Source organism: Hirsutella rhossiliensis (assembly GCF_020360975.1).
Source record: "Hirsutella rhossiliensis strain HR02 chromosome Unknown scaffold00002, whole genome shotgun sequence".
Lineage (NCBI taxonomy): Eukaryota > Fungi > Ascomycota > Sordariomycetes > Hypocreales > Ophiocordycipitaceae > Hirsutella > Hirsutella rhossiliensis.
This window is the reverse complement of record NW_025408668.1, coordinates 7027616-7044506: the sequence shown is the minus strand read 5'-3', so window position 1 is coordinate 7044506 and position 16891 is coordinate 7027616. Positions and strand designations below refer to the sequence as shown.

The following is a 16891-nucleotide window of genomic DNA, read 5'->3' as shown; positions in this document are numbered from 1 at the left end:
TTGTCATCCTCCATCTTGGTAAAGGCGGGGAGAGAGGCAAGAGGAAGGGGAGGGCGGTCATGGCGCTTTGGCAAGCCGAGGCAGGCGTTTGAGGCGTCGCGAGGCCCCGTGCCTTGCCGTGTCCTGTCTGTGCCACCCGGTGTGCGCCCCCAGCAAGTGTGCGTGTGTGAGCGGCTCGGGAGAAGAGAGCATACGATGGGTTCCTCCGCCTCTCCTTCTTCGCTTCTTCAGCCTACGTTGTTGATGTTGTTGTGTTGGTGATTACGAATATATATATATATATACATGTGCCTTGGAACTTGAGCGCCAGACACGTCGAGTCGGAGAGAACTCGACGTGGCGCTGGCCGGCACCTGTCCCCGCTCCTTGTTTCCTTCCTCCTCTCCTCGAACCTTGAATCTTCAGCGACAAGAAGAAAGAGTCAGAAGGAGAAAGGGGGCGTCGGCGTAGGGTCTCAGGAGGCGGAACGGGAAAAGGGCCCTGTTTGCCTTGCCTGGCCTCTCTATCCCACCCCATCATCTCCTCTCCAAACGCGAAATCGATATAAAAGTTTACATGAGTATGTATGTAGATGTACAGATTCATATGATATAAACCTAGACAAGCCTCGATGCGGGGAAAACCCCTGAGCCCGGGGCGCCGCGCTTCCGCCGCGCAATTCCCGTACCTACCTCGGTTCATCCGGCAAGGAGGCGGCGTTCCCTCGGTTGCCTTGCTTGCGTGGCGGCAGGCTGGCGGCGGTTATGAGACCCTGACGCAGCGTCCAACTCTCGACTCGTACGAGGCAACATGTGATTCACGGGCGCCGTCATCACGGCCATGTCAAGCCGCCGTACAAGCCACGGCACCGAAGCCACGCCGTATCAAGCCGCCATAAGCCACGGCACCGAAAACATCGCCATATCCAGCTGAGGCACGAACAAGAGCACAATGAGGCTTTGGCGGCAACAGTCAATTCCTGTTAAAAGAAGAAAAGGCCGTCATCGCCGACAGACGGGTACCTAAACAACTCCATCCCCATCTGTCCCCTCCAAACATGACTTGAAGAAGCTAAAGAGCCATCCCCAATACTCTCCAATCATCTGCCGTGCAATTCATCCAACAATTCGTTTGCCGCCTCTCCTTGTCTTCTCTGCAGTTTGTCTGCATTATCGTTCTTTGTCCAATGTGTAGTGTACAAGTCTATCAAAAAAAAAGGGGGGGTTGGTTGAAGAAGAATGTAACACGAATAAAGAAAGAGAAGAAAAAGATGACAAGAGGCCAACCCTCCGACTCATCAACGGCCCAATACTCCCCTGCGATCCCTTCTCCGTGAAGAAAAAGGCTATAGCCAAGGAGGGGAAAAGAGTTGCTTGCAAAGTATGACATGAGACCTGGCTTCCGAATGCAAGATCGTAACCAGAACAACTGGACAGGTTGGGCTGTGCTGTACAAAGAAAAAAGGCGAGTGCGTCTCGTGTCCATCATCGCGTGAGTGTCGAGGAAGAGAGGTGCGTATGGATACGGGCGGTGCGCTACCGGGGACTCAACGGGCCCTTGCCGGGCCCCTGACTTCGCTTCAGCCGGTTGAGCTCCTCTTCCAGTTTGCGGCACTTGGAACGCTCCTCCTGTGGCAGCCGTTAGCACTGCCTCGCCGCACCTCGTGCTCGACCATGGACGCTTGTTGCTTACCTTGAGGTCTTCCTGGAACCTCTTCCGCTCCTCCCTCATCGTCGCCCTGAATTGCTCACTCAGCATCGATGCGCCGGCTCCCGGCCTGCCTCCGGTTCCCTGGCCAGACGCGGCCTTCAAGCGCTCGCCATCCAGCTCTTCCTGTAGCTTCGACATCTGCTCTCTGGATCGTTGCATCTCGGCTTCGACCGCCTCCTTGGCTGACATGGCCTCGTCGAGCTTGACTTCGAGCTCCACCTTTTCGCGTTCCGCTCCTATTGTCTCCTTGGTGATGCCCTCCAATTCCTGTACCGTCTCGCCGAGTTCCTGCTTGAGCCTCGTCACCTGGTTCTGGAGTTTGACAACTTCCGAGTTGTTCTTGAGGGCCGCCACGTCTGCCGCCCGTTCTGCACGGGATCCATATGCGCCGTCCAGCTCCGCTCGGGCAATCGTGACTTCGGTCTTAAGCTCGGCCAGGGTCATGTTGAGTAGCTCCATCTCGTTTTCCTTCATCTTGAACACCTTCTCATTCTCTGACAGCTTCGCCGCCTTCTCCCCCAGCTCTTTTTCCAGACCCTGCACCTTCTCCTCTGCAGCCGCCTTCTCTTGCGTCAGGGAAGCGATTTGCAGGTCCACGTTCGCCAACTTTTGTACTGCACCGTTGCCCTCCGACTCGGCTGTCGCCAGGTTCTTTTCTGCTTCCTTCAACTGTGCCTCGAGGGCGTTGATCTTGGCATCGCGCTCCGTGATGTCGGCCGTGGCAGCCTCCGCGGCCCCGGCTGAGTTTCTGGCCGTCTCGAGGTCGTCCAGGGCCTTGGACAGCATCGTCTGGGCTTCTGTGGCGTCCTTCTCGGCGTTGAGGAGAAGCTGGCGGCTCTGCTCCAACTCTTCCTGCCTTCTGCCAAGCGCCTCGTCCTTTTCGGTGTCCGATTTGTTGTTCAGCTCGCGTTGCTGTTTGACTTGTCTCTGGAGCACATATTTCTGGTCCCTCAAGGTAGATGCCTGCGCGTGCAGCCACGAAACCCTTGAAGCAAAGGCGGCAAGAGAATAGGGCTCGGTCGTATCGAACCCCTCATCCTCGGACACGTCATCCTCATCAGGAAGGCTCTTGTCCGCCCGGGCTTTCCGGCGCTCTTCCTTGCGCTTCCTCGTCTCGGCAAATCCGCTTTGGATGCTGTCCCAAAGACGTTCCAGCACAGGCCCGGTTTCGGCGTCTAGCCCCCCCGACATTGCCTGGCCCAGTTTGGAGTCGGCCACACGTAGCGAGGCCTCGAGGTAGTTGATCTGTCCTTGAACGTCGGATTCGGTAGGTCTCTGAAGATGAGCGACTCGCTGTTATTCGGGGCGCAACCAGGCTTGCTGGCCTAAGCAGCTCGGCGGGGAGCTGCTTGAGGCTCCTGATAATCGCCGTTTATCTCGGGGTTGAATCTTATTATGGTCTCGCGGAGGGATGAATTGAGGTGTTGGAGCTGCTTGATGACGACGTCTGTTTGGCCGCGCAGCTGCATGTTCTCCTCTCGCATACGGTCCATCTCGCCGCGAAGCTGGTGCTGCTCGCGGATGGGCGACTTCATGGGAATCTCGATGGCGTTCTTCTTGGGTTGCCTGCTCACTTGAGGACCGCCTGGATAATCCAGCTGGTAAATACTGGGGTCGTCGAGGTAGTTGTCGTCGGCTGCTTGGTCAAGACTGCTTCCGCTGAGAGAGTACGTATGCAGGCTCTCCGGGCTGCCGGGCATGCCGTTGATGAGCTGGCCAATAGGCGGAGGGGGTTTCTTCTTGGAGGCCTTGTGGGTGAGCTGGAGGATGCCGGCAGTGTGCTCGAGGAGGCGGCGCTGGGGGCCCATGAGTCGTTTTTCCAGATTAAACAACTCGGCGGCGAGCTGCTCGCACTGGCGTTCACACGCCTCCCTTTCGCGCTCGGCTTCTATCGCGTTGGGATCGTCGGGTTGGGCAGGGCCGTAAAGCTTGGCCATGGACACGGCGGCGTCGCGATATTTGGACTGCATGGCAAGATTCTTCTTGGTTGACTCGACGCGTTGAGCGAGGAGCTGTGACAGTTTCTTTAGTTCGTCCACCTCTTCCTGAGACAGAATGCTGTAGCTTTTGCTGTCGGAGAGGGCCGTCTCGGTGAGCAAGTGAACCTGTATGGCATCTCTGAGGTCGACGCGGCCCGTTCTCGGCAAGTGGCCGGATCCCGTCTGAGGACGTGTTAGCAGGGCCGTTGCCGCAGACGATGCGCCGACGCTTACAGAGCCGAATGGCAGAGGGACCTTCTCGAGGCCATTGGGGACCTCTAGTCTGTACCCGTTTGCCATGGGTTTGCTATTAGGACTCGAGGAGGAGAGCGGCGGGATGGAGGCCCCGTAGTCGAAGGGGGCCCTCCCCGCCTGAAAGCCGTTCATGACGGCAGGCGGTTTGCTCGTCCTCGATTCACGCAGGCAGTCGTTACCATGAGAACGTTGAGAAGGCGAGGCAGGTATGCGCGGTGACGGATGGAAAAAAGTGAGAGGGGCTCAGCTCGCCATTAGGTGCAGAGGTGACGACGAGGCGGATGGCGGGGGAAGGGAGGCGGGAAGGGGCAAATATTCCGCTGAAATATTGTGTCGATCACCCTGTCGCGGGAGGCTTTGGTTTCCGTAGCAGAAAGCGGGGCCCAAAGGGAAAGTCTTGGACAGCGACGGCAGTGGGGGGACGCTGATGGGTGTCGCGTCGGGGCAAAATGTCGTCGAGGATCGAGCGCGGAGGTCGTGACGGAGACGCAGACGCAGACGTAGAACCGAAGGCGGAACGCAGGCGCAAAAGAGCAGCAGCTCGCTGAGGATCAGGGACGTCGGGTCGCAGGGCGGAAGAACGGGGATCGAAGACGTTGAGGATCGTGAGCGGCGATTGTGTGTCGGTGGGGAGGAGAAGTAGTGGCTGGCTGAGGGCGCGAGAGCCAGAATAGGAGGCCAAAAACAGGTTGGTGCATGCCTTGATGGCACGGCGCCAAAAATGGTGCTTTGGGGCGTGTAGGCACACTGTACAGCGGCTGCTGGCGGGATGTATTGGATGTACTCCGTACCTCCTGTCGCCAGCCCAAAAAGGGTGGGTCGGATATGTACTCGCCCGGGGCGGTTTACAATTGGCGGCGAGGCGCGGGGTGGGCCCCCTGCTAGCGGCCCGCCAGCTACCCTGGCCAGCTAATAACAGCGGCTCTTCAGGGGCGGAGGCGGCCAGTAGCGTTGCTGTTCCTGAGTGGAATTTGCACCGCGTCGAGAGTCGCATAAACCAAATCATGTACAGTACATGTCGCGCTACCAAGTACATGCCCGGCCGCTGTACTCGGCGCTTCGGCCAAGTACTTGCTTGTACTTGGTCTGGCAATCATCGACATGTCCTTTCATGTCTCATGTATTGGTCAAATAGCCGCTCTTCAAGCCAGGCCATCCCTCCCGTCGAGCAAGCATAAATGATGGCCCTGTTCGTCACAAGGCCAAGACCCTTTGTAGAGCAAAACCCTCCACCATCTCGGCTCCAGTGCTCTTCACCCGAACGCGTGGGCTGATGTCGCGACTCGTGGACCCTCAGCTCAGCCAGAGGTCAGTCACCTGCTGGCTCATGGTATGTGTGAGCGAGCCGAGGGACTGGGCGCGGACACGGTGGGACAGGATACCTTAATAGTAATCATCAGTCAACAAAAGCAAATCCTCCCGCTACGCACCATTAGCTGCCCGGTGAGGCCAGCTGCTCGGCGTTTCACGCAGCAACGGGATTTCTCACGCAGCAACGAGATTGCGTCTGACTGGGGACGATGCCTGGCCGTGGCCCATAGTAGCCAGCCCATAATGAGACTCTCGACTCCGCACCTAACTTACCCCGGGCGCCGATTGGCCAGTGCCGTCATCGGTTGCATGTCCATGGTCACCAAAAGACTCAAAGAGCAAAAAGGCAGGCTGCGCGTCAAGCCATGGTGTATGTTCAGGGGGCCTCTTGGAATACGGCTACAAGGCCTCGCGGAACTGGTCCATTATCTGCTGTCTCATGGTTCGTCTCCTGTCCACCTGCTGATCCCCCGACTCATCCTGGATCGCCGTGGAGACGCCCGTGGTTGAGTTTTCGCCCTCGAGCCTCCGGCGGAGGCCCTCGAATTCGGCGCTGCGCCCCTGGGCACTCAGTCCAACCATCCAGGCCGGCAGTCGCCACGACACGACCGAGGCGGGCAGAACGCCGCCGCGCCACGCGTGGCCTACGAGCCAGCCGATGGCTGCGCCGACAACGGAGCCGGGCCATTGTAGCAGCGACAGGTGGAAAGCGATGAGGTATTGGTACGACTTGTCCGACAGCGTGAGCCCGGAAAAGGGGTCATCCGTGGGCGGTGCCTGGGACGTGGCCACGCGGTACTTGTACATGTGCGGGACCATGGCGTAGAACTGGGCGAGGACGGCGAAGACGATGGGAGTCGGGCCGGCAGGCACGTAGTTGAAGAGGCTGGCCGACAGCGGTCGCAGTACGGCCATGGTGAGAGGGGGTACGATGGCGGTCCAGAGGTAGGCGACGACGAGGAAGGACTGACAGGCGCCTTGTTAGCATCACGAGCACTCCGGCATGGAGAGGGGAGACACGGACCGCATATTTCCGGGGTCCCCACATGCGCTCGACGACTCGGAGATTGTAAAGCGACATGGCGGCGAACAGCACCTCTGTCGAGTTGACGTAGCAGAACTGGTATGCCAGCAGCCTCCAAAGCTGCCGGTAGCGCCAGAGATGGGTGTCGATGAGGATATAACAGTAGTGCTTGACGTCAAGCATGCTGGCGGCAATGGAGAAGGAAACGAGTCCCAGGACGGCCAGGCGGGACACGGGAGCGTTTGTGAAGGTCATGGCGACGATTCGGACGGTAATAATTTATGAGTAGAAGAGGCTGCCGCAGCTGCTGTGCGTCTATCGACTCATGCTGCAATGGCGATGAGCATGCAGCGCGACCTGAACGTGGATAAAGGCAGCGGGCTTCGTCGGGCGCTAACGGTGTGACGACGTGGCAAGCGTATTTCGAGGAGGAGCCTTCCTGGCGCTTGAAGATTGTACTCGAACGTCGGACTTGTAGCCCTTCTGGGCAATGGCTGGGGGTTGTGGCCGCCAGATGGTTGCGCCAGGTCACCGGCCGAGGGATAATAATCGAAGCGCTGATGCTGAGGTGGCCACGATGGACGGGGACGACGGCATGACGAACGTCACGTGCACTTGAGGATCCCCGGAAGCCGGCTTCGACGGGTGGGAACGCTGGCTCAACCGCCCTACTGTACTTCCCCAGGTACGGATACGGTAAGTTACTGTACCTCTTCATACACAAGCACGGAGCAGGTACCTCCTCGGATGCTCACTCTTTTGTTAATGTAACCTCCAACTCTCCGCACAGACAGCTAGAAAAGGAGGTTTCGAGTCACAGAAAAAAGGGAAAACATGGGGATAGCCAGAGGGGCAAGGAACGCCCTCAAAGCCCTGCAGCGTGTCTGCAGAAAAGCTGGTGTTGGCATGCACGCTCGCATGCAGAACGTAGGTACCTACCTATCTTACCTTAGCAGACAGTACAGGAAGTGCCCCTAGGTACTTTGCATGTACAGTACACGCCGCTCGCTCACCCAATGCTTGACTTTCCCGCCTCACCACCACCAACAGATTAAATCTGCTGCCACCTACCTACTTCGTGCACCTACCAGAAGAAAGCTCAACCTCTTCCTCCGTCTTCCCGTTCCGTCCGTCCCGTTACGCACGCGCTGCCTCACAACTCATTTTGTGCGCTGCTGCAGGGGACGACGGGTTTGCTTTGAACTTCCCCGCCGCCGTCCTACAGCATACGACTCCTTTCAACTGCCTATTACCTTCGTCTTGCCGAGTACGACCAGCGACCACGCTCACTCCTCATCATCCGTCTCTCTCACCAATCGGCTCAGCTTCCCGTCGCTCATTTCATTCACCGCCGTCCTACTACCGGTCATCAGGTATAATCGACATCGACGACAGTCTTAACTCTCCCTGGCACTTCTTCACCTGTTCTCAAGTCTTATTACCTCCTGCTCAGCTATCTCCAAACGCCATCTCTTTCTCCAACAGCAGCCTTCGCCTCCCTCTCCTACAGGCCTCTGCTCACCCCCGCCCGGCCATCCTCGTCGACGAAAATGCCTCTGTCCGACGTCGGCTCCATTGTCCTCCACCACATCGTCTTCCTCACCCATCTCGTCTACATAACCCTGGCCTTCTCCCACGCCGAGCCCAGCCTGGTCGTTGTCCTCTACTTTATCTCGAAGCTCGTGGCCCGCCGCCCCGAGGACATTGACCCGGCATCCTGGCATCCAAACGCAGCCAAATGGTGACGACGTTCCTTCCCATACCGTCTATGACTCTCCTATACAAGACGGCCAGCAGCTTGTTGGCCATGGCCGCTTCGTCTCCGAGGATTGATCGCCGTTTTGAGGCCTTTACTGCGGCCTCTTGCACACTGCTCACATGGTTCAGGTGCCGTGGCTAGCAGAAGCATAGCTCGTGAGCCGCCCGCTCTGGGGCTGTGAAACGTCGACGGGGTTTCGCCTCCCGTTTTCCCCGCAGTCCAAGTGCCATGCCGGCTCTATATCCGTCCGCGCACCCCCGATCAGCACTGGTCACTGTCCCTCGTATATCTTTTCCCTGGGACGGCGGCCATTACACACCGCACCACCGTCATGAGCTACTTTGTCTAGGGTAGGGCCTTCCGGGCAACCACATCTACCCATTTCCCCCCTTCGACTCTGTTTTCGGGCCTCTTGTCATTTTCGGCGTTGGACAGTCTTTCGAAGTCTGGATCGGGAGCTTCAGCAAATCACGATACCCCCTTTAGCGTATGTAGGATTGTCAGCAGCGTGGATAGACGTGGCAATTCGCCGGATGCTGTCTTGATACAGTGGATTGCCAGCTCATGCACTACAGAATAGAAACAGTGCTGGTTGTACTAGATAATACAGCTGCAGAACCACCACCGTCTGCCGTCTATGTCACAGCCCAAATTCCCGCAACCCCCTTTTCCACCGCTCGCTTTGAGCCTGCCCACCGGATCCTCTTGGCACAACGCCCGAGTCTATTTCGAAAGAACGATAAAGCCGAGAAAGGCGAATGTGAAAAAGAAGAGGATAAACAGACGCTGGAGCCTTTTATAAAGCACAAGTAAGAAAAAGGAAAATGATGCCGCATGCGCTGGGAGAAAAAAAAAGGACGATGAGGCGCCAGACTCTCACGCCCAGCACAACGCGACCAACGTCGTCGAGAGAAGACCAGCTGCGGCGAACAAGGCCTGGCCATAGAGGGACGGCAGCAGCCATTTCCCGAGCCGGAACAACTAGAGCTTGGCCTTGGGCGCGTCTTGCTCGGCAGTGGCCTCGAGGTTGAGTGTCACCTCGCCCGTCCTCTCGCCGTTCCCAAAGAAGATGACCTGGACAGTCAAGTCGTCCCTGGAGAGAAAAAGGCAGGGTCATGTCAGTCGTTCAACGTTGTAACAAAGGGAAGGGGCTGGGAACCCAGGCTTACCTGTATCGCCTTGAAAAGGGCGCTGGAAGAGTCAAAAGAGCGCACACTTGCTCGTCATTTGTCCCGCCGAGGGCGTTGCGGACCAGATGCGTCGCCACGTTTTTGTCCTTGACGGTGAAGCGGTCCTTGGCTTCGGGATCAATTCCCCACTGTTGCAGCCGGATGGGCGTCTTCTGGCCATCCGGGCCGGCATCCTTGGTGTGCTCCACGGGGAGGGGCTTACTGTGTGACCCAAAGACCTTGGACCACGCACTGTCGAATTGCGAGCTCGACGAGGAGCCGGCGGCCTGCGTCTCGATCCACTGGCCCACGAGTCCTACCACCTCGTCGTTGGTCAACATCTCCCACAGCCCGTCGGTGGCAAGGACCAGAAAGTCACACTTTTCCGGCTCGATCTTGGTTGTGGTGATGATGGGCTCCGCCGTCACGTAAGGAGGCGTTTTGAGAAGAGGGGACGGGCTACGACCGAAGAAGCTCTGGCGCAGCTTGCCTGCAACATCTCTACTCCACTTGTAGACGGCGTCACCAAAGGCGCGGGATGGTTCCAGTCCACCCAAAACGCGGCCGTTGCGAACCACATTGTCCTCGCCCGGATGCTCCTTGCGCATGCGTGCGGCCTCTTGAGGATTGCTGCCCGTCTGATCCTCGGACAAGGCGGTTGCCGTCCATTTTCCCGAATCGGATCGGCGTCCCAGTACGGCCCGGGAGTCGCCCGTGCAGGCGACGCGTAGAAGCTTGCTTTTGCTGTCGTAGAAGGATAAGAGGGCGCAGGAGCCGGACAAGGCAGGCTGCAGAAGCTCTGCGGCGACGGTCTTGGAGCTGGCCTTGAAGACCTTCTCGACGCTCTTGTGGACTATCTCATGGTCCAGACGGTTGAAGCCCGTCTTGATGGCCAGGTCGATGGCATCGGGGGCGGGAGCGGCAGGGCTCTTTGCCGCCTTGTAGGTGTTGTTGAGCTCCCTGGCGACGTAGCTGATGAGGCTTTCACGTAGAGTGGCCGACGTAGTCCAGCCGCTAGAGGGGAAATGGTGAGCAATGAGGAACAGGACAGCCAGGTTGTGCGAGCGAGGCCACGTACGAATGGCCATCAAAGACGCCCCAAAACATCCAGTCGCTGCTCCCATCAGGGCCCTTGGAGCGGCTGGGAACCTCGACAATCTTTTCGGCGTGGTCGTCCTCGATGGGGTCATTGCTCGGCAGCTGAGCCAGGTCGTATCGGATGACACCCTCGCCACGGTTGACGGAAAAGGACTGCTCCAAGCGGCGCAGCTTCTGGGTGGCCTGGCCGGGCGTCAACATTTCGACGATGCGCTGGCCGTCGTCGCCCGTGGGCTTTGATATGGGCCCCTCGCCGACAATGGTGCCCTGCCTGAGCTCGTCCGCGCCGACGACTAAGACGGTGCGGGTTGGGGTGGCATAGCTAGCGCCCTGGGTCGAGGTGAAGCTGCGCGAGACGGCCTGGCCGCCGGGGACGGAGGCCGAGTTGAGAGAGTACCAGGCGCCGTAGCCGACAACGAGACCTGAGACGAGGGCGACGGGCAATCGGCGGAAGAACATGGAGGACTTCAGCGGCACATGGGCGCTGGAGTGTTGCTGCCGGCGCTTGGCGAGGAGGTCGCTGGCGGCAGACGTGGGGACGCGATGGGAGGCTCCGGACGGCGAGCTGCGGGAGAGGTGGCGGGCGGCGCTGAGGTAGGTGGATGTTGTCCGGAACGCCCTGAGGGCCGCGCGATGCATCGAGACTGAAGTTGGTGACGGGAGCAAGGAGCAGGTGCAGGGTGCTCTCTCTCGATAGATGCGCGTGGCTGATGAGGGCTACGGAGGCGAGGAGTGGTTGTCTGTCCAGTCGCAAGCAGAGTGAGGTGGTTGAAGATATGCAACGGTCGACGCCGGTCGCTGCTGTCGACGATGGTCACGTTTGACGTTGGCAGGAGGTGGAGGAGGGATGGATGCTTTTGGTGGGGAGAGGGATCCATAAAGAGGGATCCATAAAATACCCGGCATTGGGCTGGGGCCGCTACAGCTCGAGAGCACAGAGTCATGAGAGAGCACAAGAATGGGCATCGTAAAGCCACTGCAACGAATGCTTAAACATTTCACTTCAAGTAGGTATTCTTCACATGCAATGAAATGTACATCGATTTTTGATCCCCTGATCGCTGAGGTCTGATTCCTCTTTCACTTGACCAGCAGCATCCATGCGGCTGAGCCCCCTTGCCCTGCGGACCTGCACGTGCCCCCTGGATACTCCACTGAGGTACGGATACTGTACCGGGTGGATGAGCCCCGGGGTTTTCCCACTCGACTTCCTCTTGACTGTAAGCTTCATCCGTCGTCACATGCATCGACTTATAATTACATACATACCAGCAGCAGCACACACAAAAAGACACTCACCCGACCTTGTTCCACCAGGCCCGGTTACGCGCTGCTGCCCCAACTCACTAATAAATTCCGCCTCACGCTTCCAAGCAACCCATTTCCTCGCCTTTGAACATACATCTCCCAACTCCAACCCCGCCAAATGGCATCTCAGCCCGTCCCCGGCACAGATCGCATCCGCTCCCTCGACGACCAAGACGCCATCTACCACGCTTTTGACGCCTACCCCTGGGCAAAGGACAAGACTTTTCTGGTTAGACCAAAAGCATCTACTTCTTCTGGCTAATCTCGCTCACCTCATTTGCAAAAAAGTCCGGCCTGTCCGCCATCCTCGGCGAGCCCAATCCCCAGAACCCCCGAGGCTCCCCTGCCGACATCGCCACCCACGCCCGCATCTTCTACTACGCCCAGCGCATAGGCGTGCAAATCGACTTTGCAGACTACCACGCATGGCTCGCCCGCCACCCTGACCACCAACCCCCCCAGCTCATCCCTCATGATTCCCTCTCCCCGGAACGGCGGCAGCATGAGGCCCCATCACCTCTTTCATGGCAGCATGCTGCGCCCAAGGCAGACCTCTACGTCGATCGCAGCCACCAGTCGTCATCAGCCGCTGGCGGGGAGCCAAACTACCCCATGGGCTTTGCCGAGATGCTCAAGCTGCTTCAGGAGGGCAAGCCCGTACCGGGCATCAGGCAGATTCCCAACACCATTGCCAGAGATCCGGTGAGCTTTCTCACCATTCTTCCCTTAATCTCCCGGATTCACATCCCCACTCCCAAGTCTGACCCATCTCCGCAGTCCATCAAGCCTGTTGGCACGCGGGCAGCCCCCAAAAAGCCATGGGAAAAGGACATTACTCCTACTCCTCCTGAGATGAATCTTCCCCAGGCCCTCGACTCCGACTTCCCCCCAATCGATGGCGAGTCCCCCGAGTCATCTACTGAGGCGACGGGAGCAAGGGGCTCGTAAAGCCTCCGAGAAATAGAGCAGCATTACTCCCACGACGCATGGCGGGCATTGCTTGGCTTGTACGAGAATCTGAGTTGCCTTGACGCCCAAATTAGGTGAAACAAGACCACATCAGAGCCTCCCACTCACTCCTTGAGGTGACAGCTATTCGACTCTGCTGGCATTCTTCACCTCTCGCTTTGCCCCCCCTTAGACTTGCGCTCAAAGCTAGGAAAGTCCTTGTATTAACGAGCCTTTGAGCTATCTAACGCACCGAATCCCTGTATCCCTTCGCATCCTATTCTTGGGCGCGGACTCCTGAGCGTAAAACAAGATACAGACTTTCGCACAACTGGTACGGCACTTCCTACCGATGCTGGTACTTCTGCAAGGGCCCCGTCCACCTCACCAAACAAGCCATGCCTGTTTCAACCTCGGCTTTCACAGACCACCCAGCCTCCGACTGGACTGCCTTGCCCTGGCGAGTCATCCCCTGGTGATGGGCGCGCGCTGACCCCGTCTGGCATACAATTGAGCCCCCTCCCTTATTAAAAGCTGTACGCTTCCCCCATATTGCAAAATTCATAACCATGATGTGTCCAATGCACCCATTCAGGCAGTAGCCAGCCGGGCGTAGGATGACGTGTGATCTGTAAATTACCTGGGCGGGAAAATGTTCCTAAGAAAAAGTCGACAAATTCTTGCTTGGTCTGTCAATCTTGGCGAGAAGAGCGCGGGCCAAAACAGATAAGACAATCGACAAAGTGCCGTAATGAAGCGTACACCCAAGGCTAAGTCGAGGCCTCGTCGCCAATCGGGAGTTGCGCTGTCAACTGCCGTGCCAACGTCAGTCGTGCTCAACGATAGGCGCCTCCAAATCGCGGCCCCTGGCCCATACGGCTTCCCATGCCAGGTCCAACGCCAGGGCCAGGTCGGGTGGTGACGGCATGGTTCGTGCACAGCATGCCCACGCGCGAACCAAACTTGGATCCGCGCAGAGACACCATGTGCTTCCGGATGTGGGCCGCCACCATTTCACGGTGCTGAGGCGTGGCGTGGTTGAGGATCCACTGGACGAGGTAGTTGCCGTACTGGTCGCTGGCGATGTCAATCAAGGGGATCCGGGTTCGGTCCGGTCGGCCCTCGCAAACTCGATCCAGGTATCTGCCCAGGAAGTCCCCACCGCCAATCTTGAGGCACTTCTCCACCACCTTGGAAGCAAACTGATCGGTGCTGTACTCGGCGGCGTAGCGAATGACGTGGTCGATGGCCCGGCTTCTGTCCGGGGGGGCACCGTGTTCGCAGATGTGCTGGATGCACCAGTTTCCAAACTGGCCGTGCGCCACGATATCGATGTTGGCAAGGACCTCCTCAATGCAAGGGCGCTGCGAGACCCTACGTCAGCACAGAGTCTTTCGAATCACGCGGGGCGTGACATACCTTGTCTTCCTCTAGACAATTCTCAAAGATATTCTGGACGACGAGGCTGCCGGTCTCGCCCAACGCAACTTCGTGCCACATGCCCCTGAGTGCCTCGTTGACATACTTCATGATCTGAGGGGGGGACTCGGTCCAGCGAAGCTCAAAGAGTTTCTGCCACACGTGGCAGGCGTATCGATGAATCACCGTCTCTGGAATCCGTCGCAGAAGCTCGCGAACCATGATGCTCTTGTAATCTTCGGGGACCGAGTCAAACGCTTTCTGAACCACGTGGCATCCGAAAGGGTCCATGGAGAGGTTGCGCGTGTTGCCACGAATCGCTCCAGCGATCTTGATGACTTGCTCCGGAGTGCCGTGTTCAAAGCAACGCTGCACGAGAAAATTGCCGAACCTGTTGACCATCAAAGGATAGGCTTGCGCCACGATGGCCTCGACTATCTCGTACTTTTGCTCGGGGCTTCCCACTTTGAGCTTCTGCTGGAGGAAGATGGAGGCTTGCTGATCGTTGTTGCAAACAATCTTGTCGACAATGTACTTCCAGTTGGCGCTCACGTTCTTGTCCAAGAGTCGACGGTAGTTGAGGGGCTCGGTGGCGGGGAGGTAGGTCGGTCCTTCAGGGGGCATGGCCTCGAAGCTTGTTAGATACAGGAACACCGTCTCGGTCGAGCTGCTGGCGTGCTTACCTCGCTCTTCCAGCCAGCCTTCGACGTGAACTCGGAGGCGTGGGGCGAAAGAGTTGTCCCGATCGGCTGCTGCTGATACGGAGGATACACGCCCATGCCCATTGGCCCGAGCCCAGGGGCAGCATTCAGGGTACCCGAAGGCATGGGGCCTCCAATCGATTCGAACTGATTCACAGGTGCGCCCATACCGCCAGACCCGCTCCCGAATTGGTATGGAGCGCCCAGCCGATTGTCGTAGCGGTTGCTTCGTCGACCGCCCGAGGGGCGCATCAAAAGGTCAGGGTCCGCAGCGAGGCGTTCTCCCCGATAGCACTCCATTGTGTTGGGGTAGGTGCCGTTGGCCTCCACATAACCTTGATTGAAGCTACGCCCTGCTCCCCAATTTCCCGGCGATGCTTCGCTGACTGGAGCCGGGAGGGCGTTGTTGAAAGCCCCCTTTGAAGTGCCCCAAATCCCTCGAGCGCGATTGAAGGCCGTGGCGGATAACGCGTCGCTCGAGTCCGACTGAGCGTCATCAGCCGTCATCCAGGTGGTATCCCGAGAGATGGAGGACACGTTTCTAGGCACCCCAATGCCCTGGAGATCGGGCTCCGCCTTGGCAGTCCGAGACTTTGCCAGCTCCTGGTCCAGCTTGGATATATGGTTCTGGGCCTGGGCAAGCTGTAACTTCAATCTCAAAACTTCCTCAGCCTCGGGGCGAGCTTCGTCGAGAGCGGTACTCGCGGGGCGAGTGGTCGGGGCAGTGGCTGGAAACGCGTCTGTCGCCGGGGTCATTGGCAGAGAGCTGCTCGAGGAGCCGAGGTCCAAGTTTCTCGGATACATGATGTTGGCATTCCCGTCCTCGTCGCCGGACTTGAAAGCTTCGTTCTGGTTGTTGAGGACGGCCTGCTGCTCCGAGAGCTTGGCGAGGAGCTTGTCCATGGGGTAGGCGTCAGTAGCACCGGTGTTTTGAACCATCTGTGAGCTCGCCGCGTCAGCCTTAAGAACCTGGTCGCGAGGAAGGCCACGACAGCACGAACCCTTTGGGCGTTCTGGTTGGCCAGCTTTGATGTGGTCAAGGCGGAAACGCTCATCATAATCGATGAATCTGAGCCCTTGTCCTGTATTCGGTCTTGATTAGCGAGATGCCCAAACATAACTAGCTGTGGAGACCCCGGCAAGGAGAAATAGGGAGCGGGCAGTTGGCAGCCAGGACGAGCTGCGGAGAGTGGCTGGGACTCACGTTTCCACGCCCTGTAGCCGAGTCTCTGTCGGCGTCTTGTTTGACGCGGTCGTCGCGAGAGGCCCCGAGTGGAGCTGCCGCTCCTCGCTGGGGAGTCGAGCCAGAGGATCCAGGGGCCGACATGGGCGCGTAGCCACGAGGCGAGTGAAGGGCTGACAGGAGGAATCTCGCGTGGACAAGGAAAGTGAAGCCAGATGACCAAGATCACAGACAAGAAGAGGCCTATGAGATCAAAGACCGTGGTGGGTGTGGAAGAAGAAAGAGCGCCAAGAAGACGAAGGAGTCTGTGATGAAAGATGGTTACGGTGGATGGCCTCGGCCAAGTGACGGAGGAGGAGGTGCTAGGGGAGAGAAAGAGGAAAAGGGCAAGAGCTGGCAGCTGCAGCAAGTTGCTGGGTTGCACCCGAGTGGAACTTGCGCCGAGCAGGCGAGACGTGCGGCAAGGGATGCGGCCGTAGCGAAAGGCGCTGTTGGATGGGGGAAGGTTCAAGTTTTTTTGCGGGAGGGAGAATGCGGCGAGAGCAGAGCCCGGTGGACGTGAACGGACGGTGGACCTCCTGCTGTTGTTCCGGTTTCGAGGCGTCGCCAGGAGCAAGAGCTGGGGCAGTCAGTGACGGACGGAAGTGCTTGGGCATCGACTCAGCTACCTGCTTTAGGGGCTTGGAGGGGGCCCTGTAGCACTGATATGCTGAGGATGGGGCGGCAAGCACCTGAACCTGCGCAAAATGCTGCCGCTTCCAAGAGGCGGGAGCGACACCTCGTCGCGTCCCCGTCGCACGAACTCTTGCCCCCTAGCCGCCTGTCTGGGTACGCGCTCAAGGGACCCAACGAGCAGAGACAAAACGACAACAAGAGCTCCAAGGCACAGACTATCAGCCCAGCTTGCAGCCACCAGACGGTGTTGAGTTCGCTTAGTGGAAACAGACTTCCTGCGCCATGGCACGTGGCTAACCGAGCCCTGCCCCCTCCTCTTGTCAACGAAACAGGCCGACAGCCAGGAAGTCACAAGGAAGGAGGCGCCTGCGCC

The 16891-nt window shown here is 58.4% G+C and overlaps 5 protein-coding genes across 5 annotated transcripts; 1 reads left to right on the top strand and 4 right to left on the bottom strand.

Annotated features, from left to right (window-relative positions):
• Positions 1-1514: 1514 nt before the first annotated feature.
• Positions 1515-4055, bottom strand: HRG_02494 (up-regulated during septation domain-containing protein; the record flags this gene model as incomplete). Its single annotated transcript, XM_044860965.1, has 5 exons — positions 1515-1607; positions 1672-2674; positions 2720-2982; positions 3039-3851; positions 3903-4055. The coding sequence occupies 5 exons, from the start codon at positions 4053-4055 to the stop codon at positions 1515-1517; spliced, it is 2325 nt and encodes a 774-aa protein (XP_044724598.1).
• Positions 4056-5633: 1578 nt separating this feature from the next.
• On the bottom strand, positions 5634-6513 carry HRG_02493 (UBA domain-containing protein Ucp14; the record flags this gene model as incomplete). Its single annotated transcript, XM_044860964.1, has 2 exons — positions 5634-6200; positions 6259-6513. The coding sequence occupies 2 exons, from the start codon at positions 6511-6513 to the stop codon at positions 5634-5636; spliced, it is 822 nt and encodes a 273-aa protein (XP_044724597.1).
• Positions 6514-8998: 2485 nt separating this feature from the next.
• On the bottom strand, positions 8999-10923 carry HRG_02492 (protein phosphatase 2C domain-containing protein; the record flags this gene model as incomplete). Its single annotated transcript, XM_044860963.1, has 5 exons — positions 8999-9110; positions 9187-9316; positions 9410-9645; positions 9697-10200; positions 10265-10923. 5 exons carry the CDS (start codon positions 10921-10923, stop codon positions 8999-9001), a joined length of 1641 nt encoding a protein of 546 aa, XP_044724596.1.
• Positions 10924-11710: 787 nt separating this feature from the next.
• On the top strand, positions 11711-12540 carry HRG_02491 (uncharacterized protein; the record flags this gene model as incomplete). The annotated part of the gene is made up of 3 exons (XM_044860962.1): positions 11711-11821; positions 11881-12294; positions 12370-12540. 3 exons carry the CDS (start codon positions 11711-11713, stop codon positions 12538-12540), a joined length of 696 nt encoding a protein of 231 aa, XP_044724595.1.
• An 836-nt stretch (positions 12541-13376) lies between these two features.
• On the bottom strand, positions 13377-15987 carry HRG_02490 (pumilio-family RNA binding repeat domain-containing protein; the record flags this gene model as incomplete). The annotated part of the gene is made up of 5 exons (XM_044860961.1): positions 13377-13904; positions 13960-14586; positions 14643-15599; positions 15662-15742; positions 15865-15987. The coding sequence occupies 5 exons, from the start codon at positions 15985-15987 to the stop codon at positions 13377-13379; spliced, it is 2316 nt and encodes a 771-aa protein (XP_044724594.1).
• Between the last annotated feature and the right edge of the window lie 904 nt (positions 15988-16891).